At 44.7% G+C, this 27,491-nt stretch overlaps 1 protein-coding gene across 1 annotated transcript in view; it reads right to left on the reverse strand.

Annotated features, from left to right (window-relative positions):
* The window catches only part of NAV2 (neuron navigator 2), a 382,500-nt gene that overhangs the window by 171,880 nt on the left and 183,129 nt on the right, over positions 1–27,491 (reverse strand). The window contains exon 6 of the mRNA XM_037522590.2: positions 27,301–27,467. Coding sequence (XP_037378487.2) covers positions 27,301–27,467 — 167 coding nt within the window. The remainder of the gene's footprint in view (positions 1–27,300; positions 27,468–27,491) is intronic.

Genomic DNA, 27,491 nt, shown 5'->3' on the forward strand with positions numbered 1-27,491 from the left:
TGGGCTGGCCAGTGCAGGTCTGGGGGCATCTGTCCTCTTGGGTACACCTGCACAGCTGCTTCTGCATTGGGAGTCAGCCGTGTGATTCGTTCCTGCCCTTGAGGGCTCTCAGGACCCCCCACTTCCTATACTGCTTCTTCCTACAGGGTCAGAGGCCAGCTTACCCTCTTCTTTCCTCCATCCTCTGTTCTTATTGGTCTTGGCCTTTACTGCTAGCTTGGTACAGATTTAGTCCATTTTTGGTACCTATTTCCTCCTTTAATATAGAACTCAGTCAACCAGGACCTGAAGGTCAAATGCACCCCATCACCTGTTTTATAAATAAATTTTATAGAAACACAGGCCCATTCATTTCCATACTGTCTATAGCTCCTTTCTCACTACTAAGGTGAAACTGAGTAGCTGCCAGACAGACCCTATGGCCCAAAGAGTCCCAAATATTTACCATCTGGCAACTTAAAAGAAAGTATCCCTGATTAAGTGGGTGAATGCAAGCACGACAAGGTTAGACCAACATCACTAGGTCAGGAACTAACTCAGTGGTTATTGCAAGGATGCTAATTAGAAATCCTTTAAATGGCTGAAAGGAAGTATTCTGGCTTTTTCTGTTTAAGTCAGTAACAGCGACAGCAGTAGCTTTTATGTTTTAACGTACATTGATTTGATGGATTTTCCCCAACCCCTGAGATAAGTTATACCATCTCTCTTTCTAAGTAAACTTGGGCCTAATTGAAAACTCCATCGATGCTTCTGACTGCATTACTGAACATTAGTTTGCATTACTGAAAATCGCAGTACAGCTTCAGATGTTACTGGGAAATAACATCCTGTGTCTTCCAGTTCAATGCTGGAAGTTATTGCTTTTTGGTACCTCTACTGAAAACATCAGCTTACTTCCCTAGCATTCACTCTTTATAATTTTATCATTAGTTATAGCTCATTAACTTATTGAGTACCTATTGTATAAAAGCACCATGCAAACTAACTTACTTCCATTGCCAAATTTACTCTTCATACCACATAAGTAGTAGATAGTGCTCCATCCCCATTTGACAGATGGAAAAAAAAATTAAGGTCTGTAACATTTAAGTAGTTTATCCAATGTCAAATGACAAGCACACATTGGCTAGCTCCAGCTTCTGAGATGTTATTACTCTACACGTCTTTCACTTATTTCACCAACAGGTAATTATCTAAAGCATCTGGTAACAAGTTGTGTGATGACAATGGACAGCAAAGATAATTAGGATCAGTTTCTGATGTCAAGGAGCTGATCTGCTAATGATGGGCTCGATAACTGGAGACTATGATGAGGATGACAAGAGAACAAGGCTGGGGGAACGCCGAAAAGGGGTTCAAACCCAGTCTCGGGGATGAGGAAAGGCCCTCTGGAGGAAAGAGTCTAAGCTGAAACATAATAGATGAATCAGTGACGTGGAGGGAAGAAGAATGCGGACTGAGGAGACCCGAGAGCATTTCAGAGAGCAGCATTGGGAAGGCTGGGGGCCTGAGAATACAGTCCTACACAGAACTGCTAACCACATAGGCAGAAGCTTCTACCTCGAAGGCAGGGGCACAACAGGCTAGTTCCCGGGGGTTCTGTAGGCCATGGGGGTGCATCTACTCCTTCCAAATGGTCCAAAACAGAGGCATGAAATGGAATTATGTGCCTCAGCATCCAGGTTCACTTACTATAATTTTCTCTTCTCAACCAAAGCCATCTTCTTATGAAAATTAGGTAAGTTCTGATGGGGGTTCCCTGCCCCCTCTTCCACCAAAAACTAAGCCCCTACTGGACTCCATGATCATTTTAGCTCCTTGAGGTGAAACTAGCTAGTAGTAAGTCAAACTCAATAAATGTGCACCAAGTGAATGCAGCGGATGGTGCACAAAGCAAAGCACCATCTTTGAGCTAAAACGAATTGTCATCTGGAGGAAGTTAGTTATCGAGTTTTGGAGAGATGGAGGAGATGTGAAAAATGTGATCTTAACAGCTGGCAACCAAGCTCTTCTTAGAAGTTTCCTTTGTTTACAAAATACCTTAGATAGACCACTGCAGGGGTGGAAGATGGGGCTCTGGGGGAATGGTCTGGAAGAAGATAAGAAACCACTCTGTATAAACCAGGCTGGATATAAGATGAGAGGAGGCAGACAAGAACAACTGGACAATATAGCAGGAGGCCGGAATCTTAAAAACAAAAGGTGGCCACTGAGAAATTCCCAGTGTCACTGAAGGTGAAGCACTTGTAAGAACAGGAAAACATCCAATACTCTAACTTAAGTTACTCATGCTACAACACTTTAACTCCTCCAAGACCTTAAACTTTCAAGAAAAATCTGTTATACCCAAAGCCTATGTTACTCAACATCAATAGTCATTTTCTGGTAAGAGATGAAGATTACCCACTCTCTATGATTTCATCATTAGTTATTGCCTGATCTACAAGCTCAAGTATTTCAGCAAAACAGGAACTAGCAGCCAATAGTGACCAATAGTATTGGCATCCCCCACTGGCTCCTCGACGCCAACCAAATGAAACACGCAACACAAAACACTTCCAGAAAATTAGGACACCGGGTTTTCTTCATCCTGTGAGTTAGAAGCCATTTTATTTGAATCTCAGTGGCAAGCTGGACAACACCTAGCTGACTCTGGAAGAAAAAAAGAAAATTCTGATTCGTAGGGTCTGTTGATTTCTGTGGTATGAAATTTCTGTGGTGTGAAATTCTGTGGTGCGAAATTTCTGTGACCCCTGTCATGGCTGATTTCAAGCCACTCTCATGATATCAAGAGGTTTTTGAAACCCTTAAAATGTCATTGTCTCTCATGAGCTAGTACAAGCTGACTCAGGGTTTCCTGGCTCAGGAGCCTATGGCTGGTCTCTGGGTTAAAGGCAGTGTCCACGGATGAAGTACGGTTCTAGCTTTCACAAGAAAAGATTTTACCCAGAGTTTATTAGCTTGTAGTGAGGGATAAGAAAGGCACAGAGGCGGCAGCAGCAGCAGCTGGTCATGATCTCTGAGCATCAGAGCTCAATCGATGAGCTGGCATGATGCCCCTTCTGGGCCAGGAGGCACCTGAGGCCCAAAAAACATGCTCACCGCCCAACACCATGGCTGGAATTAGTAACAGATCTCGAACTAGAGCAGGGGCTATACCTTCCTGTCCTCTGTGCCTCAACATCGTCCTCCCAGGGGAAGCCAGGCAGGAGCTTGGCTGGCAACTGAGCATGGGCACAGGGAGGCAGCTCTAGCTAAATTTCCACATTTTATTAGCTGATAATGTGGAGAGCTTCTGACACTCTCTGCAGGAAGGAGAGAGCTGTCGGCAGACAGGGTGAGCTTAAGACAGCAGATGGCCAACACCTAGCTAACAGCAAGAGAAGCCCCAATTGGGGTGGCCAGCAGCAAAGGAATGAGTGAAACAGCTTCTCTAAGAATTTCCAGGGATGTGAGTGGAAGCAGCGGGTTAATGGGATATTCCTGAGTGTTAAGGTATCCCCCACTCCTATGTGGATCAGCAGGAAAAAGGAAAGGCTGAAGAAGGAGGTCCTTTTATGTTCTTAATAAATCTCCAAACACAAAAAATACAAAATGTACAGCAATGCCTCCCTTTCATTGAAAAGATCAAATTAGACATCCTAAATGTTTTTCAAATGATTTCTGGTCTGGTTATGTTACAGAAAACAGGGCAGGGTGATTCAAACCTGCTGTCAATACAGAGTGAAGGGAAGAAAAATGCCAGCTATTCTGCAGCTGTCCGGCCGGAATCCTGGAGGAGATGCTTTTATGACAACTCTGATGCACAGGAACAAACCAGTGTCCAGAGCTGGAGTTAAACCAAATAAACCTGAAGGATATCAACTTAGGAGCAGAGCTTTAAAGCAGCAGCCAGGAATGTGTGGGTTCCTTTGGATGACTCAGATTACATGCCCTGTCCCTGCCTTCAGTAAAACTGTACTCTGAAAGTGTTTAATCTAGTTTCTCTTCGACTTGCCGATACATTTTCAGCTCATGGAAGTAAATCAGAGGCAAACATGGCGGTGAACAAATATACAGAGTGATGTTCCTAGGAAGGGTGGCCAGGGTATATTCTGGGTTCCCAGGAAGTTTATTGCGGGATTAGAAAAAGACCATACCCATGGGAGAGGGTTTCCAGCTACTCTACTGGGACAGTCTTCATAAAATGAGCCTTTGAAATGGACTCGGAAGGATATAACCATCCATGAACGCCCATTCTGTGCCAGGTTGGGGGACACAAAAATCAGCAGTGCCCCATCTCATGGGGTAGATAAGACGAGTCAGAAGTTCTAAACTATTACATTTAAACACATTTTTTCTTTTCATGTATTTAACATTTTAGCAACCAATAGTAGAGACATTAGAGGCCAAATATGTTTAAGTGGAATATAAACATTTGCACAAAGCTGTGGGTGTTTGAAAGTCAAGCAGCCTTTCTTGAGAGATCCAGAAATGCATGTGCATCACATTTTTTTGCACTTTTTCTGTGAGTAAAGATGCAAACTTGTCATAGAGCTCAGTCATAAATTCATTTTCACTTTGTCTATTCAAAAACATTTTGATCCTAGTTCATCTTGCTTTTGACAATTCATTATTCTTTATTTAATGAGAGTGAAAGGATCACTACCAAACATGGACATTTTGCTTAAAATGTCCATTAGACATTAGAATGTAAGCACCAAGGAAGTTAGCTGAGATCTAATCCAGCAGGAGTTCGGAGATGAAATCCCTGCAACTCATCATTGCACCAATTAGAATCCCTGCAGTGGCTGTGGGCTGAGCCCACAAAGGCACAGATGCTCTTTGCTAACTGACATTGAACCTTATGGGATTTTACTGGCCCAGGATTTCACCACCATGGAGCTCTGTCAGGTTCCGGATGACCACAAATAAATCTGTCACTGCATCACTGCACAGGGCGCCTTCCCTTGTGCTGTAAACATAAGTCAGCAAAGCTCCTAGGGCAGAACTTTGTGAGTTCTGTGTACCCCCCACCTCCCACCAATCTGTACAAATCTATGCTATAGATTGGAGGTTCCCATGAGGTCCTCCTCAGGATTTGCTAGAGTTGCTCATGGAATTTAGTAAACATTCACTTTCTAGATCCCTGGTTTATTACAAAAGGCTCTAAGCCAGATGAAAGAGATGCACAGGGCAAGGTATGATGAAGGGGTGAGGAGTGCCTATGCTCCCCACTCTCTCCACCTCTCCATGTGCCTACCGACCTAGAAGGTCTCCAAAGTCCTTCCTTTCAAGTTTTTATGGAGGCAGCATTACATAAGTGTAGGGTCAGGAATGACCACTGAGCAGGTTTTCTGATCCCATGCAGACCGGGTAAAGGAGGAGTCAGAGTCCTCAGTGGCTTTTGCAGGCCTTTTATTGGGATTTACCAAGTACATGGCAGGTAGGGGGGCCGGGGGGCTGGCAGGCCTCCCAGCCCTCAGCAAGTCTTCACTCTATCTGGGTTCTCCGGCATTCTCTGCTTCTCTCTCAGCTTCTGCTGCTTCTTTCTCAGCTTCTGCTGGCGTCCCTGTGACGCCGCCCTTAAAAGCCCAGTCTTAGCCCAGGTGAATCCCATCTACCTATGCCCACACCCTACTCCAGGTGCCTGCCATCAGGCACGCATTCAGGACCGCAAGGATCCATCATCTATTCTGATGGTGGGAGGGCAGAAAAGCCTGACATTTTTCCTTACCCTACAATAGGTATAGTGGATAATACCATTGGCCATTGGTGACTGAGCTCATCCTCTTAGCCCTTCTCCCCTCACTAGACGCCAGGGGGGTTGGTAGGAATTTCCAACCCTCTAATCACACGATTGGCTCCACTGGCCACCAGCTCCCATCCCTGTGTCCAAAAGTCACTTCATCATCTTAAGGAGACACTTTTATCACTTAGGAAGTTTCAAGAGTTCTGGGAACTCTGTGTCAGAAATGGGGCAAAGACCAAATCTATATTTCCTATTAAATATCTCAATGTCACAGTCATTCATTGTGCAAGGCCAGTGTGGAACTGAACAAGAGTTCTCCGAGTGAGATGAGTAGGTAGAATACTAAACGAATTCAGGAAACCTAGGTTCTAGTCCCATTTTGGCCATTGTCCATTCTTTCAACCCGATTTACTGAACGTGACCGCATACTCCGTGCCCCATTAAACTTACAATCCAGCACTGGCTTGCTGGGTACAATTGAGACCAACATCTTGCTCGCTTCAGACACTACACACATTCAACTTCCATTTCCCAGGTCATGGGGTGTTTGCTCTCATCCTGAGTTTTAGGGCATTGACCTTCCCTCTGGCTACAACATTTTTTCCTTCTTTTATATAGTGAACTCACCATTTTTCTGGCATTTGGATCACAGTTGCCCACTAGTACTTTGTACAGTACGTGGCACAAAAAAAGGGACTCGAGGGCCTCCCCTGGTGGCGCAGTGGTTGAGCGCTGGGCTGTGAAGCTGCCCTCGGCCTTTGCAGTGCTGGTTCGATCCCCGGATGCGGGCGAGGGTCCCACATGGCGCGCAGACCTCTCCTGCCACGCCCGCTGCTCCCCTCAGCAGTGTACTTTGTCAGTCTGCCTGTTCTGCTACCCACTCTGGCTCAGGTGAATTCTCTCACCCTCCTGCATTTCTGACTGTACCCAGTGCTTGTATAAATAAATAAATAAATCTTAAAAAAAAAAAAAAAGACTCCATGGTCAGTGAATTTCATCAAAACTGTTAGTCCAGTAGCATGATGGTTAAAAATTTGCAAGTTGATCATGGATCAAAGGCATACAGCAGGGAGAGAAAGGAGTCAAAACGGGAGTGAAGAGTGCAAGGGATTGTGGTAATGGGTCACGGGTGCCGTGGTGGTAGGAGAACTACTTAAAATTCCTAGACAAACACCAATGCTCTCTACACTGTGGTCAGAGGGGATGGATGGAGCAGAGCAACCTACTCCTGCCTCACAGCTCTGTTTACTACCTGAGACTTTCTGGAACTGGGGCAGCTTCTAGAATTGGACTCCTAGAAAGTGGGGCCACTTTCTTAACCTCAGGGACTATCCCAGCTGAACTGGGTTGAAGTGAGATGATACAGGGAAAGGAGGACCAGAAGTAGTGGGAGAAGGTGTAGCCCACAGGGACTATACCTGTGGGGAGAAATCAAATATTGTATAAAAATGAACAATGTAAGAAAATAAAGAAATTCATACATTTTTAAAAAAGAACATTCGCATTGTCACTTTTTTTTTTTTTTAGTATGTACAAATCAGGAAACTCATTGGTTATTTTTTATTCAAGTACAAATTATCCTGAAGGAAATTGACATGATAGTATTAGCCTGGTTAGTTCAGAATTAATTTTAATTGAAGAGAAACAAGCTGAGTAGAGATGGAAGTGCCAGCGTTCCTTGGAGTGGTATCACATTGTCACATTTTAAAGAAAGCATTCTAGTTCAAATCTCAGCTCTGGCCCTGGTCAACTAATTGCATGACCTAGGCAACTGGTGTAATCTCTTAGTTTTTGTATCTGTAATACATAGAAGGCACTAAAACCCCTTTGGTAGTGGTGTGAGGGCTTAAATGAGACAATGCTGGCAAAGTAGCTAAAGCACTCCAGGCACATAAGATTATCTCAACATCTGCAGTCACCATTGCCTTCATTATTGCATAACAATTATCCCTTTGTAGTCTACCCCATTACCTATATTAAAAGTGGGCCCTAAAGTTATTTATAAGGCAGACATTTATAACACCTGCTTGTTGACACACATGTAAGGCTTTATGACTGTGATGAAGAGGAGGTGGAAGGTGATGGTAACAATCACTGCCTCTGATGTCACTGATTTGAAACACTTTGACAAGCCTCTCCCCACCCACACCCCAGCCAATATGAAGAGTTGGAGAAGAAAAAGCCCAGCTCAGGCCTGCGCTTCCCAGAGAAATTCCACAGGAATCCCTAACCACAAACCATGGAAAACTGTGAGACTTTTACAACCAGGAATCACCTCCTTGGCCCTGGGAATCTTGCTGAGGGTATGGAAAGCTGTTTTTATGCATTAGGTCAATTGACAACTCAAAGTTACAATCTGTTTTTATCTGGATCAAAGGCAAAAAGAAATATATCTCAGCCACTTAAAATTCCTAGACAAACACCAAAGCTCTCTACACTGTGGTCAGAGGGGATGGATGGAGCAGGGCAACCTACTCCTGCCTCACAGCTCTGTTTACTGCATGAGACCTTCTGGAACTGGGGCAGCTTCTGGAACTGGACTCCCAGAAAGAGGGGCCACTTTCTCAATCCCAGGGACTATCCCACCTGAACTGGGTCAAAGTCAGAAGACACAGGGAAAGGAGAACCAGAAAGTCTCCATTACTCTGGAGGCAGAGCAGTGCCTTCATTGATGGAGGGGAAACTGAGGCCCAGGGACAGGGAGGCACTTAATCACTAGCAATACTGGCAAGGAGCAGAGCTAGGGTGAGAATACCTACTTGAATATAGCATGAACAGGAAGACATCTTTTTATAATTCACTTACCATAAAATCTACTCATTTTAAAGTGTATGATTCATTGCTTTCCAGTATATTCCCCCAAATTGTGCAACCATCACCACATTGTAATTTAAATATTTTATTACAGTAAAAACAAACTCTGTAGCCATTAACATCACTCCCCATGTCCCTCTCTCTGCCCTCACCCCAACCCCTAGCCCCTGGTAACCACGAATCTACTTTCTATCACTATAGATCTGCCTACACTGGACATTTCATATAAATGGCACCATATGGTATTTGGTCCTTGTTGACTAGGAAGCCATTTTTAAACAACAGGCATCCTGGGTGGACCTTCTGGTTGCTTGCTGGACTACTATCCTGAGATGAGTTCTCGAATACTGTAGTCACAGGCCACGTGAGGTCATTTAAATGAATTCAGTATAAATTACAAATCACATACAATAAAAATGCAGTCCCTGGGCCTCCCTGGTGGCGCAAGGGGGTAAGCACAGCACTGTGAAGCTATCCGCAGCCTCTGTAGCACGAGTTCAATCCCCGGCCAGGGAGCAACCCACATGGCACAGCAGACCTCTCCTGACTCGCCCACTGCTCCCCTCAGCAGTGTATTTCAGTCAGTCTGCCTGTTCTGCTCCCCCCCCCGCCGTCACTGGCGAATCCTCTCACCTCTGGCCTATACCCCAGTTCTTGTATGCATAAATAAATAAATCTTAAAAACAAAACCAAAAACAAATTAGGTCCCTCATTCTCACTAGCCACATTTCAAGTGCTTACTACCCACATGTAGCTCAGCTGCCATATTAGCAGAGAGAATGGTCCTGTCCCTGCAGAAAGTCAACTGATGAACTACAGGCCTGCTCTCTGAGAAATCTCTGTTCCTCCTGCTGTGTTTGGCAGTTACCTTGGCAGATGGAAGGTGAAAGCAAAGGGGAGCTCAAGGGAGGAAGGAGGGAGGGAGAAAGGGAGGGAACAGGCAGGCCAAGAAGAACCAACCCCCTCCTCCCACCATTCCCACCCCCACCTCTGTGTAACTCTCAGTGCCTGGGAGCTCCCCCACCCACCCCGCACCCACTCCAGACCTAAAAGACTCTCTGTTTAGTTAAACTCATCCGAAAGACAGATATGCCAAAGACTTTGGAAACACTTCAAGGAATCCCGTCTCCACCTCTGCCTTTTGATGATTTCTCAAGCATTTCTTGCCAGAAGGTGATCTGAGAGGCTGCTTGATGAGACTCAACAGTTCTGGTGAGTTTCTGGTCAGCACTGGCCAGTTCAGTTGCCAAGACATGACCACTAAGGCTGACCGACACCCCAAGGCCAGAGTCACGGCCCTCGACAGGCTCGGAGAGCAGGGAGCTCAGACCACCCCCGTGTGGACGCTCCAACCCTTCCCCCAGGCTGTTGCTTAGTTCAGCTGTAAGTCCTTTTCCCCTTATTGTCCAAAGATGTCCCGGTCCCTGGCTCCCAGGTACAGGGCAGCAGGTTATTTCAAATTGTGGGTTTGGATGCATAAAGAGAACCGTGATGAAGGATGATGGGCAAACAAAAGGAAAACTAGAATCCTATTAGAAAAATATTCTTCACTAATCAAAGGGCCCTTTGTTCCAAAACACTGCAAAAAATCATTATTACGACCTTTTAAAGTTGTTTTAGAAGAACATGATTAAGTTGGGTAATATCCTCTTATTTAATACTCTGCTAAAAGATGTATCTCCTTTCTTCTACTTTAGTGGCCAATTTATTATATGTAGAAAAAGCAAAATAAAAAGACACCCTAATAAATGCTTCTTCCATTATGTTTGCTCATCCAAATAATACTTTTGCTGTTAATTCCCCCTTCCTCAATGAGTGGCACTGGGGGCATTTCAGAGAATCAACAGGTTACATTTCTTTTCTTTTTTTTTTTTAAGATTTATTTATTCATGCATACAAGAACTGGGGTACAGGCCAGAGGTGTGTCGGGGGGTTCAGAGGATTCACCAGAGACAGAGTGGGGAACAGAACAGGCAGACTGACTGAACTACACTGCCGAGGGGAGAAGTGAGCAAGACAGGAGAGGTCTGCTGCGCCATGTGAGTTAGCTCCCCTGGCTGGGGATTGAACTCATGCTGCAGTGGCTGCAGAGAGCTTCATAGGTTGCGTCTTAACCCTTGAGCCATCAGGGAGGCCCCCAACAGGTTACATTTCTAAGACACCAAGAGCAAAAGATAACCAGGTGCATGGTTGGTTATTTCAAATTCATCTGCAAGAAGCTGTTTCTTTAGTGAAGTCTCTGACCTTCTTAGCCCTGTGGTTTTCAAGAACATTCTTCACCAGAGTTAACCTACGAGAGGCATGGCTAAGCAAGAAGAGGTGGTTACATGGGTTACATGGGTGCCTTAAACCTTTGATCTGAAGCAACAGACAGGGTGGAGAGCTGGATTTTGGCTCTCAGTTAGGCTGCTACACTCACCCAGCCCCTTGCAGTCATTTCTGACTTTGTACACTCATGAACTCATGCCTCCAGCAATCACATACATAACTCGGGTGTTTTCCCCATGTTTCATCTCACATAATCCTCATAACAACACTAGGAGGTTGGTGTTATTCTCAATTCCATTTTAGAGCTTAGGAGCAAGAAGTTTAGAGATTTTAAATGACCCATCAAGTTGGGGCTGCTGGGACCACAGGGATGGTGTCTGCAACCCAAGTCTTGCATCCAGACTTTTATCACATGACAACTTGTAAGAACTGGTAAAAAAAGGACAAAATAGTGGAGCACAGGTGACTGAAGACAAAGGATCCCAATGGCCTAAAATCAGGCTTGGGCAGAGCCAGACCTATTTGTAGGTTGCCTCTTTCACAGGCAGCTCCTACCTTGTGCCATGGAGCCTCATAAAGCAAGCAGGTTTGTGTTTCCTCACTGAACAATCTCCACCTGCTCCTCAGAACCTCTGTGGGCCTGGGGTCACCAAGGATGCCTCTGCCACCCCTCCCTCATCCCGTCCCGAGCATTCTCAGAGCTACATGCCCACATTCAGAGGAAACTACAGTGTATTTCAGCTCACCTTGTATGAGCTCAGCGTATTCTCATTTTCATGAGATTATAGTGAAAGAAAGACCATACTACCTTGACAAGTGAAATCGATCCATATATATGATATATATATATATATATATATATATAGTGTCCAATTTATTGATGATGGTAGACAGTTTGCAAAAACAGCCCCAAGTCACTCCTTTGCAATAGGTGGGATATATTTCCCTCGTGGATCTGGTTGTATGACCTGCTTTGGTCAACACAACGAAGCAGAAGAAAACTGATGTCTCTTTGCAAAATAAAAAGGGCATGACAGGTTTTAAACCCTGTCTCAGAATTTGTTCACCACCAAGAGAACAGCCTGGGCAACCTGCCTGCTGGAGGCTGAGAGATCAGCAGAGAAAGTTGGGTTGTCTCAGCCGAGGCCAGGACAGATGGGTCAGCTCATGAGCAAGCTCAGCAAGCTCACCTGGGCATCGCTCACCTCAGCAGGGCTGAAGGCTTGTGAGACACAAGCAGTGGCTGTTATTGAAACCCTAATTTTTAGGGCCAGGGAGAAAGGGGTCAACACAGCACAACCTGCTTCACCAACATCACCACCACTGGAGGGTTTGAATCAAAGCCAGCTTGCATGAGTTCCACTGGTATTTACTATTTCCTAGAAAGTAACAGGTTTGGAAAAGCTCCTGGAGGGTGTATGTGTATGGGGAATCACTCTGACTGGAGGTTCAAGACTGAAATAGCTCAGAACTAGGCCAAAGGAGCAAAAGCTTGGAGGAGGTAACCTAGGTTAGGACCCTGCCATAGCGCAGCCTTAGGTGGGAAAGTCACTCTCCCTCACGGATACTCACTGACATTGACTCAGAACCAGGTGGATTTAATATGAGGCAAAGTACCCCAAACGGCTTATTTATAGAAGGTCCAGAGCCTCATTTATACATGAATAGGAAGAAGAATCTTCAGTGCAAAGAAACCGTTACAAAGAGGACCCAGTTTCTTCCCTATATGGTCTCAGTAATTCCCTTCTGTGGGCGCCCCCTCCTGTTCCTTAATGAATGCTGCCCCCTACAGCACAGATGTGAAAAAGATTTTTGAAAATCTCCATGCAACTAGCTGAAGATATTTATATCTGACTCCTCCGGGGGAGGCAAGGTAATGAGCACAGGCATTGCAAGGCTGAAGCCGCCGTTGAATAACCTCTCCCTAAGTAGCCACAACTTCTGTGTGGCAGGGATCCCTGTGGCTTCTTGGATGGCCTCAGAGCATGACTTTGACAAGACAATTTAAGTTAAGGGAGAAATCATCCCCAAGAAGGGAAGTGAATGGAGAGACAGAAGTCATCACAACTGTACACAGCTATTATCATGCAACTTTTGTTCAGCACAAAAAAAAATCCTGCAGAGTAAAAGTATCGTCAAGAATAAGTGCATTTTTGGGCCTCCCCTGGTGGCGCAGTGGTAGAACGCTGGGCTGTGAAGCTGTCCACAGCCTCTGTAGCGCCAATTCGATCCCCGGCCACTGGCAAGGGTCCCATATGGTGCACAGACCTCTCCTGTCATGCCCGCTGCTCCCCTCAGCAGTGTATTTCGTCAGTCTGCCTGTTCTGTTCCCCGCTCTGGTGAATTCTCTCACTCTCCCACACTTCTGACTGTACCCAGTGCTTGCATAAATAAATAAATCAACTTAAAAAAAAAAAAAGAAGTGCATTTTTGGAATGAATTTCTTGAAAGGAACAAATTCAAAGGTGGGATTTTGGGGACTCTAATATGGGAGGTATGTGTCATCACCAGGCCTCCCCAAACCCACTAAAATCATACAAACTCTACCTTTGCCTGGAATAATCAAATTCTATCTCCGCAAGGATCTTAAGAGATGATCTAATCTAGCTGCTGACACAGGAATTCCATCTCTAGTAACCTTAGTGAGTGATGACCTAGTGCTCTGCTCCCGTACCTCTAGGCTCAGGAGACTCCTACTCCCACGACAGCTCATTCAACTGTGAAAAGACAAAAGTGATTAAAAAAGAAAGCTCTTTAATCAAAAAAGCATGGAGGCGATGTGTCTGTAAAGATGTCTTTGATGTGCAAATCCCGTAGTGTTTCGCCTATATTTCCTTCTATGTATTTTATGGTTTCAGGTCTTATGTCTAGTTCTTTAATCCATTTTGAGTTGATTTTTGTGTATGGTGTGAGGTAGTGGTCAAGCTTCATTCTTTTGCATGTAGCGACCCAGTTTTCCCAGCACCATTTATTGAACAAACTTTCTTTGCTCCAATGCATAGTCTTTGCTCCTTTGTCAAAGATTATTACTCAGCATTCAAAAAAGATAAACACATGCAATTTGCAGCAACATGGATGGCGCTGGAAGGGATCATGCTCAGTGAAATAAGCCAAAAAGAAAAAGAAAAATACCGGATGGTCTCACTCATAGCAGGAATCTAGAAAACTTAAATAAGGGACCAGGAAAATGAATATATAAGAAAGTGAAAATCAAAATCAACAAAAAACTATGAACCAGAGACACTTTTTGGGGGGTGGGGGGCGGGAAGGGAAGGATTGGGGTCAGAATGGGGCTTTTGCAATTGTATGGGGGAATATAAAAATAAAATTTATTATTTAAAAAAAAAAAAAAAAAAAAAAGCATGGAGGCAATGTTTGCCTCCCTGTCGTTTTTTTTAAATTCTGTTTTCTGCGACCAGAGAAGGAAAAAGCTGGCCTGGGATATAGATCTGCACTGCTAAAGGGAAACTGGTCTCTCTCTCTCTCTCTCCTTAAGTGTTTCCTAAACCACTTTGCTTCTAGCCAGTGTGGGGGAGAATGGGTATTCTGAGCAAAGTAGAGCCAGGTAAGCCTCATTTCTGGCTCCCACACTGATGAAGTTCTACTGAATCCACAGATTTAGGCTCATATCTCCTAGCACCCAATCTTCATGAGGGCAGTTATCATAAAATGTATCCAGATGGCCTGTGCTTCGTTTACTACATCTCTGCCAATGGGGTCTAAGTTCCACCAGGCAGAGATCATTGCCTGTTTTTTTCACAGCCGATCAAGTGACTAGCATCACGTGTGAGGCACTGAAGACATAAGTGTGTCGAATAGATCAAAGGTTGAAGATGAATACATAAGAAGGCAGAAACTCATCTACTCCATACTGCACAGTCTGGTTAGAATTATCTGCCTCTTGAAAATGGGACCAAATCTAGCATAATGTTTTTTGCTCCCCAAACGAAGCAGTACCATCAAAGATCCTCATGAGAGTCAGACCTGATTCTTGAACGTACCAGCTGGAGACCCAGGGGGAGAGGGCCTGAATGGCGTGGTGAAGACTCATTCTAGCTCAGGCCTGCTATCAATTCCTCAGCAAGCTACATGAACCCGATCACGCCTACAATGTGAGTTTTCTTCTGCCCACACACAGTCTCCCAAATTGAGGAAACAAATGTGGAGGTCCTGTCTGGAAAAAATCATTTAGACAACCTGAAGTTATCATCCTCCCAAAAGGAGTGTGCCCTGTGGATGCCAGGCAGGAAACCAGGGCTCCACTTTGAGATGCAATACAAAATATGGGCAGTGGGGGGCAGCAGAGACTCATGAGGCTGGCCTGCCCTAAACCAAAGGACTAAAATTTTTGCTCTGCCCAAGGTGAGTTGTTACATGTCCCAGGGTTCCTCGCTCCATTTCACATTTCATACCAATTCTGTGATTCGCCCACTGGTAAAAAGGCAGAGGGAGCATCAGGTGTTGAGAAGCCTTCTTGACTTTTGCCCTTATGAGGAGAGAGGTCTGGCTGCCAATTTATATGAGCAGCTAATATCTGTGAAACAGCCACAATGTTCGAGGAGCCTTGTCAAACACACACACATCGGCATGGCTGTCCCTAAAGAATCATGGCAGGAGCTCTGAGGACACTAAGAATGTGCCCACAGTGCCTGGGCACACACCACTCAGCAGCGTGACCCTTCACCCACGCCAGGCCTGCAGGTGGCCTGGGCGTCACGTGATGCCACAGTGCAGATATATGGTGACTTAAACGTTGGAAGTGAATATTCTTAATGCAACTCTCATCAGAAGGCAGTTTCCAAGCACGTGGGTTATGTGCAGCGTCCTAACTAAAGGCACAAACTGACGATCTTGTGAATGCACGCTGCAGCTGAGAAGCTGGCATGGTGCCCGTGAGGTCCACTTAGGCCTGAAGATGCAACATCCTCAGTACAGAGAGACCCATGCACACGCCTCAAGCTGTCAAGGCTCATTACTCAGGCGCTCTCCTTCGTTTTCACCTGCATTCTGTTCTTGTGTTTTGTGAATATGGGCTCCATGTTCTCATAGGAAAGTTAATTTCACTTATCCCTAAACATATTTATCATCTCATGCTAATGGATACTGTCAAATACCTAACCTGGAGAAGACAAATCTTTTCTTAAAAAGAACAGTTAAATGAATGACTCAAATAAGCCCTGACTGCAGATGATACCCGGTTATAAATGACTTTGAGAGAGCCCAGAAATATAAATACTTTCCCTATAAATGATCCTTGAAATTAAATTGAATTCACATATGTGTGACACTTTCCACATAGCAGATGGAAGCAAAAGAAATGCTGACATTTATCACCTGAAGATCAGATGAACACCAACTCGTCATATTCTCCTATGGACACAAGACATCAAATACGTGTTTCATCTTCCTAAATGATTTATTTCTCTCTCTTTTTGCTACTCATTCTTCCTGCTATGAAAAGCCAGGTTCATTGTATTTTAGAGAAAGGATAGATGGCAGAGCCACAAGTTCAAACACTGACTTTGAATCATATCCATATTTAGAGAAAAGCAAACATGGCCCTTTGCTTATTCTCCTCCCTGAAAAAGGAGGGCTTTCGCATTCAAGGTTGTTAGTTTCACAGTCGAAGGGATTGATGCCTTTCTCCCTCTGAGGGCTCTTCTGAATTACACAGTAGATCAAGAAAATGGCTCCCAGAGGGGGCCAGAGAGACATTATCACAATCGACTACTTTCACCTTGATGTTTGACTTTAATGTAATGCGAGAGGTTAAGGACAAAGTAAGGACAGGGTTAGAGAAGAAGTCACAGCACTCTGGGGCTCCCCTTCCCTTGAATAGGGGTGTGCTCCTGTGCTCATCAAGTATTTCATCCACTATAGGTAGACCAGATATACCTGGTGACGTGAGTACATTCTCCATCCTTAGCCTACCTTCTCACTGGACTGTTCACTCACCAAGTTATCCACTTTGTTTTTTGTCTAGTACAGACTATACTCTGTATCCATCTGCATATAGGCCTCCCATTTCTTCTCAATGGTGTATTAATGATATTCCCCTTCCACCTGTTTTTCCTTTTGTTAAATAAAATAAAAAAGGGGGACATGTAAGTCTGCTAATCCTAAGCGGCCTGTTGGGCCACCATTTTGTTACCTGCAGTTCTGCATTCCTATACAATGTCAGAACTGTCTGGTGTGTCAGTCATAGGAGCCAAACCTTACTAGGTGCCTTTCAAATCAACCAAGAGCTTAAAGCTTAGTCACTCAGGGAAGGGTATGCATCATGAGGTATGACTGGAAACACCCGGGGTTGGGGGCGGGGGGCTGAAGACCAGGATGTATGACAAGGGACCCCAGAAGCTGATCAGTGGAACACCTTGTTGATAAGATTGAAGCCAAGGCTGGGGATCTAGAGCTTGATCTCAGTTACAATACCAGTTCATCAAGGGCCTCCCCTGGTGGCGCAGCGGTGGAGCGCTGGGCTGGGAGGCTGCCCGCAGCCTCTGCAGCCGGTTCATTCCCCTGCAGCCAGCGAGGGTCCCACAAAACAAACAAACAAACAAACAAACAAACAAACAAACAAAACAATACCAAGTCATCAAGCAGATGAGAAGTGTCTGGAGGGCAGACTCACAACCCCTGATACTATAGATGACAGAGCACATTTTCGAGTTTCACCCCTCCCTTTTCTGTTTATCCTCCTTCCCCTCACAACTGATACCGTATAATTCTATCAATAAAAAGGCCAGGATCTTGCTCTTCAGCAACATCTTGCATTATGTAGCCTGCTTCACTACTCCCGTTTATCAGTGTGGTGTTGCCGATGCAACAACACCAACCTCTGCAAGTGCCTAGTGGAGAAAGAGCCAGAGATGGTTCTCCGATTAGGAGAAGGGCAAGCTGACATCCTCAGGGCACCTTCCAACTGGGTATTCCTTCTGCTACCATATCTAGACCAAAAGGGACACCCTCTTTTAATATTTCCAGCTGAAGAAATAAATCAAAAGTCTTTTCCTTATCTTCTGTTAGCTCAGCTGAAACAAGGTGGGTTTGAAAAAATTTTCCTTCTAATTAAATTTTGGCGTTCACGAAAGGCTAGTGAGGCCACAGCACAAAACCAAAAAAGATATGAAGGCCTATGCAAGTGGCAAGTCTACTCAGTATCAGTTGTTGGCTCTGAGAATACATTTAATTATATGTAGAACAAAATGTGTATGTAAATGGTTTCCCATTCATTGAGCTCCTGTTAGGCCTGGCATTTGTTTGGGCATCTTATGCATTATTAACAACCCCCATCCCTCCCCTCACCCATTAATAACATTCTACAAAGAATCTGCTAGAATTGAAGGGCAATGAGAGGGCAGCATGCCCTTTCCAAAGTGACCAAGTGGTTCTCTTAGGACAGGAAGCCTCAAACTTCAGCACTATGAGACTCATGAGGGTACAATGTGCAGACTTGCTTGTTCTAACTCAGAAATCTGGATTAGAAGGACTGAGTCCGTAAAGACTGGAGACTTGTATTTTTAGCAATGACCTGGAGGGACACTGGAGAGTGGATGGTGCATACCTTGAGAAACAACAGTCCAGAGTCTTGAGTTGACCAACTCATCAGATCATGGGCCTTGAACCATGTGTGCCTGACTTAACAGCGAGCTGCCATGTTGGGCTGTTCCCTCCTTGACCATGCATGGGCAACTGGCATATGCTATCCCTGAGTGGGAAAATGTTAGTGTCCAGGCATTTATTTTGGAGACAGGTGTTATGTGTTTTGGGACTGTTCATCTCTTCAATTAGATAAAGTCAACAATATGTTTAGAACAAAAAGGAACTATGATGTGAAATGAAAACTGGAAAATGAAACCTGCTTTTCCCACAGGAGCAAAACCACTAGCTTCCCACTAGTGAAAGGGCCACGCACAGATGCAAACTCACTGACTGGACAATGCTCCAAAACACCAGAACCTGGCAGTTTTTTCATGCCATGCAAATGAAACCCACAATGTCAATATATTCCATCTATCAGAAGCCACAGAAAGTCATATCCTTCATAGAAAAGTCTATAACAAATAGAGGTGACAAGACAGGAAACCTGTGCAAAAGAAAGAAAACCCCAGAAGAAAGAGAGCTTCACATTAACTCTCTCCCACTCCCAGGCTACTGCAGCCTGTTGCCACTTCACAGATAAATAAACTGAATCTCTAGGAGGTGAGGTGACTTGTTGTTGGAAAAGGATTAACAAAACCTTTTCCCCTTCTGCATGAGAATTTGACCTTGGATTAACCTCTAACTCTGTTTCCCTGGAAACCTGATAAAGATAGAATGTGAGCTATGTTACTAAGCAACATTGCTCCTGGTAAAAATGGCCCTTGGTAGTTAAACCACATCTGGACTGGGAAGAGCTGTAAATGAAGTATGAATAACTCGGGGAAACCATCATGGTGGGCTTCTCTGAGTGCTGTGACTACTAATTGAACCAAATCCTTGTAGAACACTAGAAGTGATGCCTCGGGAGCGGTTACGTGAGATAAAACCAGCATGTGACTTCCAATTCAGAGTGACTTGTGAACCTGCCCTATGCAGGTCCTATTCCCTCACCCCTGAGCGCTCACCTGAGGTGGGAGGAGGGCCAGGCTGCACCTGGATGGCTGTGTGGCCTGTTGCATACACTACTGTAAGGGTCACTCCTTCTATTTTTTTTTTTAAGTTATATTTATTTATGCATACAAGAACAGGCCAGAAGTGCAGGGGGTGAGAGGATTCACCAGAGACAGAGTGGGGAGCAGAACAGGCAGACTGAAATACACTGCTGAGAGAAGCAGCAAGCGAGACAGGAGAGGTCTACTGAGCCATGTGAGTCACCTCCCTAGCCAGGGATCGAACTCATGCTGCAGTGGCTGCAGATTGCTTCACAGTGTTGTGATGTAACCCCTGTGCCACCTGGGAAGCCCCTGTAGGGTTACTTCTATGAAAAGAAAGAGCTGCACTGCCCTGCCAGCGACCTGGAATTCCTGTCCATAACCTTCTGAGTGGAATGGAGCCAAGTGTGGCCTGTGATGGGTTTTGAGGGGGTGTTCCTGAGCAGACGCCCTGCTGAGCACTGCCTCTGCCCAAGTCACATTCCTGAAAGTGGCCAGAACTCAAAACCCAGGAGGCTGCCCTTAAGGTGAATCCTTTCTCTTCAGTGGCAGGGCCTAAACCTTTCCTCCTGATGTAACAGGGTGGTCCCAGGAAAGGGGAGGTTCCCTGCCCCACCCAAGGAAGGGTGGAGCTGAGCAGGAAGAGGAGAAGCTGAAGAAGAGACTGAGGAAGGGAGGAAGCAGGATGGAGCCAGGAGACCTGGAAGAGGCGCATGGAGCCTAGAGACACGTGAAGAAACTGTGCTTGTCTTTTGGTCGTGGACGGGGTGACACAGATGTGGGTGAGACCCGTGGGGAGGTGACAATGGCAGCTTTTATCTTGATGTTGATTTTGCTCTTTTCCTTCCGGGCTTGTCTGGTTGTTTGTGACCCTTTTCTGTGGGTCCCCACTGGAAGATGTTTTAGACTTGTGGCAGGCTTTGGGCCTTGCTCTGGGCCGACCCCATATGGATGGAGTTTTACCCACGAGGGGATGGGTAACTTTGGGTGCTTCATTTAGAAACTAGACTCTTTGCCTTACCTGTATTGTTTCCTAGTTTTATTAAAGTTCCTTTTCATTAAAGTCTCCTATGTTTTGTGTTGATGCGGCGGATGGCAGAACCCATTTAGAATAGGCAGGTTTGTGGGGGTCTGGGGTGCCCCTCTCCCTGTCCTATAACACTGAGATAACTGTATTCTGACCCAAGAGATTGATTCAACTTCTTAAATACTTGCCAGGCTATTTTTTTTCCTTCCTTCCGTGTCCTGTGAGCTCCTGAGGCCTATAACTTCTAATTATCCTGTCTACAGGAACCCAGCTGGGCTAACAGTTCACAGACTTGTTTCTGCTGGTTCCATCCTCCAAGCAGGCTTTCTATACCCTTAAGCAATTATGACTTCTGGCTGGAGGGTCATGCCCACTTTACAGCTGGTTCCCAAACAGAGATGCTTATCACATGTGCTCACAGGCACCCAAGCTCTCCCCCAACAGGGGAGCAGCTCTGGGAAGCAGGAGTGTCTCCAGGGGGCCAGGAAAACCCACCACAAAAACAAGCTTGTAGAAGTTTCACTCCGCAGGCCTCCACATAACCTGAGTTTATGAAGAATCACAGGTTAGTACTGGACTAGAACAAGAGGGAGGTCTTTCTTTTTCCCAGGCTCCTCCTCTTCCTTTTTCCTTAGCAAAAAAACAGAGACAGAAACCATTGCCAATGACGCAGCTTCTCTGAAGTCCTCCTGGAAACTCTTGATAAAATCATCCTTCTCACTTTTCACTGTTATAGACATGTCTAATAACCTTACGGGACACGTGAGCCCCTGGGGAGCAGAGTCTGTCTGGCTCCTCTCTCCCAACCACCAGTCAAATGCAGGACATAAACAGGAGGACCTGACCATAGTCCTGTCTGCATGACAGAGACCACTGAGTTAATTCCCTGTGACCTGATGTCAGAATCCTGGTTAATGGCAGGACATGGGCAACCTCCTCATGGTTACATGTCCCAGTCACTCACTCAGATAAATAACTTGCTTCACTAACCACAAAGTGACACATTTATAGGGATGCTAAATCAATGGTTCCATGACACAGTGCTAAAGGCTGTAAAACTTCATCTCCAGCCATGCCTGGTTCCTTTCCTCTTCCCATGACAGGCGAGAGTGAACAAAAAGGAAGAAAGTGACACAGAAAGCAAAGACTGGAAGAAGGAGTCTATTGGAAAGCTCAGATGGGGGGCTAACATCAGACAAGTCCAAAAGGTCAGTGAAAACTGCAGAACTCAGGCACACTGCACAGTGACTTGGGGGTGGAGGACCTCAGACTCACTTTACAGAAGGGGAAACTGAGGCCTGAAGTTAAGTGTCTTGAGTGAGGTCACAGTAACTTAGAGTTGGATCAGGAATCCAAGTGCTTTCTGTACTATGCCAAGGTCACTGGCACTCACAGCAAAGCGCTAGTAGAAAAGTCCAGTGTTTAGCAAATGCACTTATTATTTCAGCTCCTTAAAAGAACTTGTCTTATTTCAGAGATAGACTATTTTCTACCCAAGAGAATGAGGATAAAAGTGCTGTCAAGGGTGTAGGGAACCTAGCCCTCTCAAACACTGCCAATGGGAGCACAGTTGCCCCCCAATCCATGGGGATACACTCCAAAACACCCTATGGATGCCCAAAACCACAGTTAATACTGAACCCCTATATATATGATCTTGTTTCCTAAATATACAACACACCTCTGACAAAATTTAGTTTACAAATTAGGCATGGTAAGAGATTAACACCAAAAACTAACAATACAGTAGGACAATTATAACAATATACTGTACCAACAGTTAAGTGAACATGGTCTCTCTCTCAGAATATCTTATTGTACATAATATTTTCAGATATGATTGATCTTGGACCACAGAAAGGAAAAAACCTAGTGGGGGAGAGGGGACTAACACATAAATTGGTATAATCTTTTGGGAACAAAATTAGGTAATACCGAAACAATTGTAAAATACGCATACACTTTCATGCAACAGTTCCACTAAAATGATTGTATTCATGCAAAGAAGACACACTAAAAAGTTCATCTCAGTACTGTTTATATTATCAAAAACTTAAAGCAACTGAAATAAAATTTAATTTGGAAAATTCATACAATGGAGTGCTACACAACTATAATGAAGAATGGCCTATGAAAAGACTGTGACTTTATAAACTCTAAAAGTCATACACATGTCTATGTATGTATGTGTGTGTGTGTGTATGTAAGTTATTTAGCTTCTGTGAGAAATAAACAAATTATTACTTCCAAAGCACAGAGACTAGTACCTGGCAAATAACAACCATTAGGAACAATTTATCAAAATGTGAGAGTATATGCAGGAAGAAAATATAGAAAAACAAACTAAGAGGTCAACAGTGGCTTTATCTGGGAGGTGGGATTGTGTATTTTCTCTTTTCATAAATTAATGTTGTCTAATATTTTTACATGATGATTTTTGTAGTGAAACTATTTTATAGAAAGTATAATCTTAGAGAAAATCACATTATTCGAAAGAGGACATCTTACATATGCATCGAATTCAATCCAGGAATACTAAACAGTTCAAACTCATGAGGGACCCAATACTACAGAAAGGAAATTTTCTGGCAGTGTTAACCTGTTCAGAGGATGTAAGTGAGGGGATGGAAGGAAGACAAAGCAGATAATGTCATGAATGTTGAAAAAGAGCAATTTCCTCTTCCCTGAAAATCTGTGATTCTGGTCTGGAAGCCTGGAGCCACTCTTAGCCAAGAGAGGAAGTGGGGAGCCATGGACAGAACCTGCCCCCACATCCCACAGCCCAGGCAAGGCTGGACCTGACTCAGCGCCTGCAGGATGGAAAGCAGCGGCCAAAGGCAGACAAGCCATGATAGACAATGACACACAAACAACAAGGAGGTTTTCCTAAAGGCTAAGAAACCGCAGAATTTCCCCCAAGCCTCATAGGCAGTGTCTGGGATCAGAGTCGTTTGGATAAGAATAGGTTATGTCGCTGAACAGAAACAGTTCTGTTTTGTTCTGGCGTTTATATATCAACTGTGCCCTTGGTTACCTTATATAGAATGCGAGTGAATAATGTGTGAGTCTCCAGGCTTTTCCTGGATATAAAGTATTATCTCTTACATTTCTTCTTTTTAAAATTTCAGTTGATGATTCAATGTAATCTGCACTAGATTTCAGTGATGAAGACAAGAAGGAACAACACCTCTTTGACATGATTTCCAAAAGAAACCTTTACTTAGTGTTTTCCCTCAGAGTATAAAGCATTCTGGGCAGAAGGTGGAGGATTTGAAAAGTTTCCTGTTAACAATTTCCTTACAATTCACTTAATCCTTTTAAAAATTAGGACTAAGTGTTGATATAATTTTGTCATGACTGACAGAATAATGAATTTCTCATCCAACTAACTGACATGATTAGATCATTCTTAGGCATGAAATTCCTAGGTCAGCGGGTCACAAAGAAAAGCCTATGAAATGGTTGACCTGAGAGTGAAATGCTGGACACAATGCAACCAACCAAGGCCTGACTCTCAAGAAAGTTTAAAGAAAAGACAAGAGGTTGTATCTTAGACTTTACCTCATCTGAAAGCCACACCTCAAACAGCACGAGCACCCCGAACTGTACTTTATCTGCTTACAAGTTAGTCTCTCCCCACGACTTCTCAAGGGGAAGGAAGGTACCTTCCTCACCCCAGTACCTGCCAGGTGGTCGAATTATCTCTGTTCCCTCCCCACATACTAGTCTTGGCAGGTAAGCTGCTACCCTGTAAGTTATAATCAAGGTCAGATGCAAGGGAGACCTAGAGACTGAAAAAAGAAGGAACATGTCATTTCTGAAGGTAAAATCACACTGCCCCTTTACCTCAGGATGGTAGTGTAAAAAATTACCCGGCAGCCCCAAGCCTGCTTCATCCCAAATCCTGAGACAGCAGAGGGATGATAAATGAACCCTCCCACACACCTAGAAGCACCTCAATAATATTCATCATTCTGAATCCCTGAAGGATTTTGTGCTCTGTGCATCCAATGAGACATTAGCACACCTATTGTCTCACTTGATCCTCAATGCAGACATCTCAGGAAGCAGGATAGGACAGCGCACAAATCTCAGAAACCAAACCTAGAGTGGAATCCCTGTGCTCAGTGATCCAGGAGGACAAGTCCCTGAATCCCAAATGGCCTCATTTTTCCTTTATCTGTAAAGTTGCATTAATGATGTTTACCTCATTGTGAAGATCAAGTATGAGAGAAAAATCAAAGTCCCTGGCAAATAGTGTGTGTTCAGTAACAAAGAATGGCGTCCACTTCTCTGATGCAGTCTTTCCTTGCACGCTACGTCTATTAGACGTACATTCACAGTCCTCAGTCACAGTCACAGTCCTCAAAGCACTTCATGGCTCTGTCTGCTCCATGCCCAGGAGAGAGCCAACTGGGGGTTCCAGCCCTGGGGTCCCAGCCCTGGAGGTCAGCACCAGGTGGGCTGCCAGAGCAGCCCTGCATCTCAGGTAAGCTCTGGGACACATTTCCTGGCACCACTGCATCTCTCTATATCTGTTTCATCCACAAGGAATTTTCTTTATTGCTCAGTAGTTGGGACATGGATGTCAAGTACACCCTTCAGATTGTTGGGACATTTCTCCCCAAGTGATCATGAGACAAGGGTGATTTGAGTCAACAGAAGACCCTGCATACGGGTCCCCTAACTCTGTCTTCCCACATCTTCCCCTCTTGTTCAGCTGCATGTTTCTTACTAGCCCTCAGCAGACAAAGCTTCAAGTATTTCTGTTCCACTTCTAGGAAAATCCCAGAACCAGTGTGCCTGGGTTCAGTTCCAACTCCACCTCTCACGACCTGGTGTGCATGGCCTCAGCAAGAACTTAACCTTTCTTTTCCTTAGTTTTACCCTTTGTAAAATAAGGATAACAACAGCTTGTTTGGGGGTGTTCAATATAGTACAATAGGTACTCAATAAAATTTAGCTCTATTTATATAAAAAACAAAACTTTTCTATATATTATGCATATTATAAGTAGATATTCTGGAAGGATATACACAGGATGGCTTATCTTGGGATCCTCCAGGGAGTTTGTCAAGGAGAACTTTTATTTGTTATAAACTTGTACCCACTTTACAAGTAATTTAAACATGCTTTTTTTTTAAAAAAGATTGATTGATTGATTATTTATACAAGCACTGGGTACAGTCAGAAGCATGGGAGGGTGAGAGTATTCACCAAGCCAGAACGGGGCACAGAACAGGCAGTAGGACCGAAGAACACTGCTGAGGGGAGCAGTGGGCAGCAGGAGAGGTCTGCGTGCCATGTGGGACCCTCCTCCGGTGGCCGGGGGGCAGCCGGGGATCGAACAGGTGCTGCAGAGGCCACGGGCAGCTTCGCAACCCAGCACTCAACCACTGCGCCACTGGGGAGGCCCTTAAACATGCTTTTTAAAAGAATACATTTGGACCTCCTTGGTGGCACTAGGGGTTAAGTTTCAGCACTGTGAAGCTATCAGTAGACAATGCAGCTCGAGTTTGATCCCTGGCTAGGGAGCTACCCACATGGCGCAGCAGACCTCTCCTGTCTTGCCTGCTGCTTCCCACTCTGTCTTTGGTGAATCTTCTCAATCCTCCACCCACCCCCCCCACCACCACCGCCGGCACCTCTGGCCTACATGCCAGCTTTTGTATGCACATATAAATAAATCTTTAAAAAATTAAAAGAATACTTGGATATGGTTGAAGAAAAAGAAAGGAGGAGCAGGAAAACAGAGGGGAAAAAATGGTTGCTGAGGCAGAAGACAAGGGCTGAATAGTGAAGTCTTTACTGATTAAGACATCTGAGTCCCAGCTTCAGGACCAGTCATGGAGTTCCAAAGCCTTGTCTAGGAAACCTTCTGCCACATAGATCTGTCAACCCTAAATACATTTTTCATCAGTATTCTACAGAAGAGAGAACCAAGCTCCATCGAACAGTCATACTGGGTTGGATGGGGCAGTGAGGTTCTGATCTCATTCACAGTCGGGGTAGGACTACTCAGGTTCCTGGAATACTTTAGGAAGAGGGAGACACACAAGACAAGCCCCAGGAAATTACCACGTGACCAGGTAAGAGAGGCTCCCAAACCACCTGGGGGTGTCTTCCCCAAAAAGTCTAGGCCACTTTTCCCAGGAGGAAGAAAGGGGAGCTGTCTCAAGTTTGCTGTTTCTCCAATGTTTCATGAGATGGAGACTGAAGCAAAGGTGTATTTCACTACCTTCTGTGCAAGAACAGCCACAAAACTTTTGCCCATCCTAAAAGCTCAGTACTGTGTGTGTGTATGTGTGTGTATCTCCTTTTTGGGTAAAAGTTACATCATCAGGGCAATTTTGCCAAAATCTTCATTTAGCTGACCACATTTCTGACTTTTTCAAAAGGTAAAAATATCCCTGTCCCTACCTCCCCACACATCACTTCTGATGGGTAAAAAGCTTATCAGTTCACAAAATGCATATCTCAAGAAGCTGCATTTCTAGAAAACTGCCTCATGTATAGAGCTCACTCTATGAAAATTTATTATCAAAGTGTAAATACTATATTGCTTCCATCTTTAGCCAGGTGTCTTCTGGGTCCCATCCAGACAAACAAATACACCTATTACTGCTGACAACTATGACTATGACAGTATTTGCTTCACTTTCTTAATGCCTCTGGTATTAAGAAAGTTCCTGCCAGCCAAGCATACGCTTGTGATCCATTCCCACCACCTTATTTATAACCCCCACTCCCACCATAGCCAAACTCACCTGAAGGAACTAGATCTGCTATAAGGGAAATGTCCAACAGACCCCCAAAATGTGACTCACCTTTCTCATGACTGCTTGGTGGCAGGGTCGGGGGCGGGGAGGTAACTGGTTTGGACTTGTCATAGTTGTTAAAGCTCTGACTGCGTCGGTTGTTAGCAGTGGCTGACCCTCCGCGGGTTTTGGCCTCACTGCCTGTAGCGGATACCCTTGCAGTAGGACCTGGAAGTCTAAAATGCAAAAGCAACAAAGTA

This window comes from Talpa occidentalis, unplaced genomic scaffold (genome assembly GCF_014898055.3).
Source record: "Talpa occidentalis isolate TD23 unplaced genomic scaffold, MPIMG_talOcc4v2.1 talOcc4.3, whole genome shotgun sequence".
Lineage (NCBI taxonomy): Eukaryota > Metazoa > Chordata > Mammalia > Eulipotyphla > Talpidae > Talpa > Talpa occidentalis.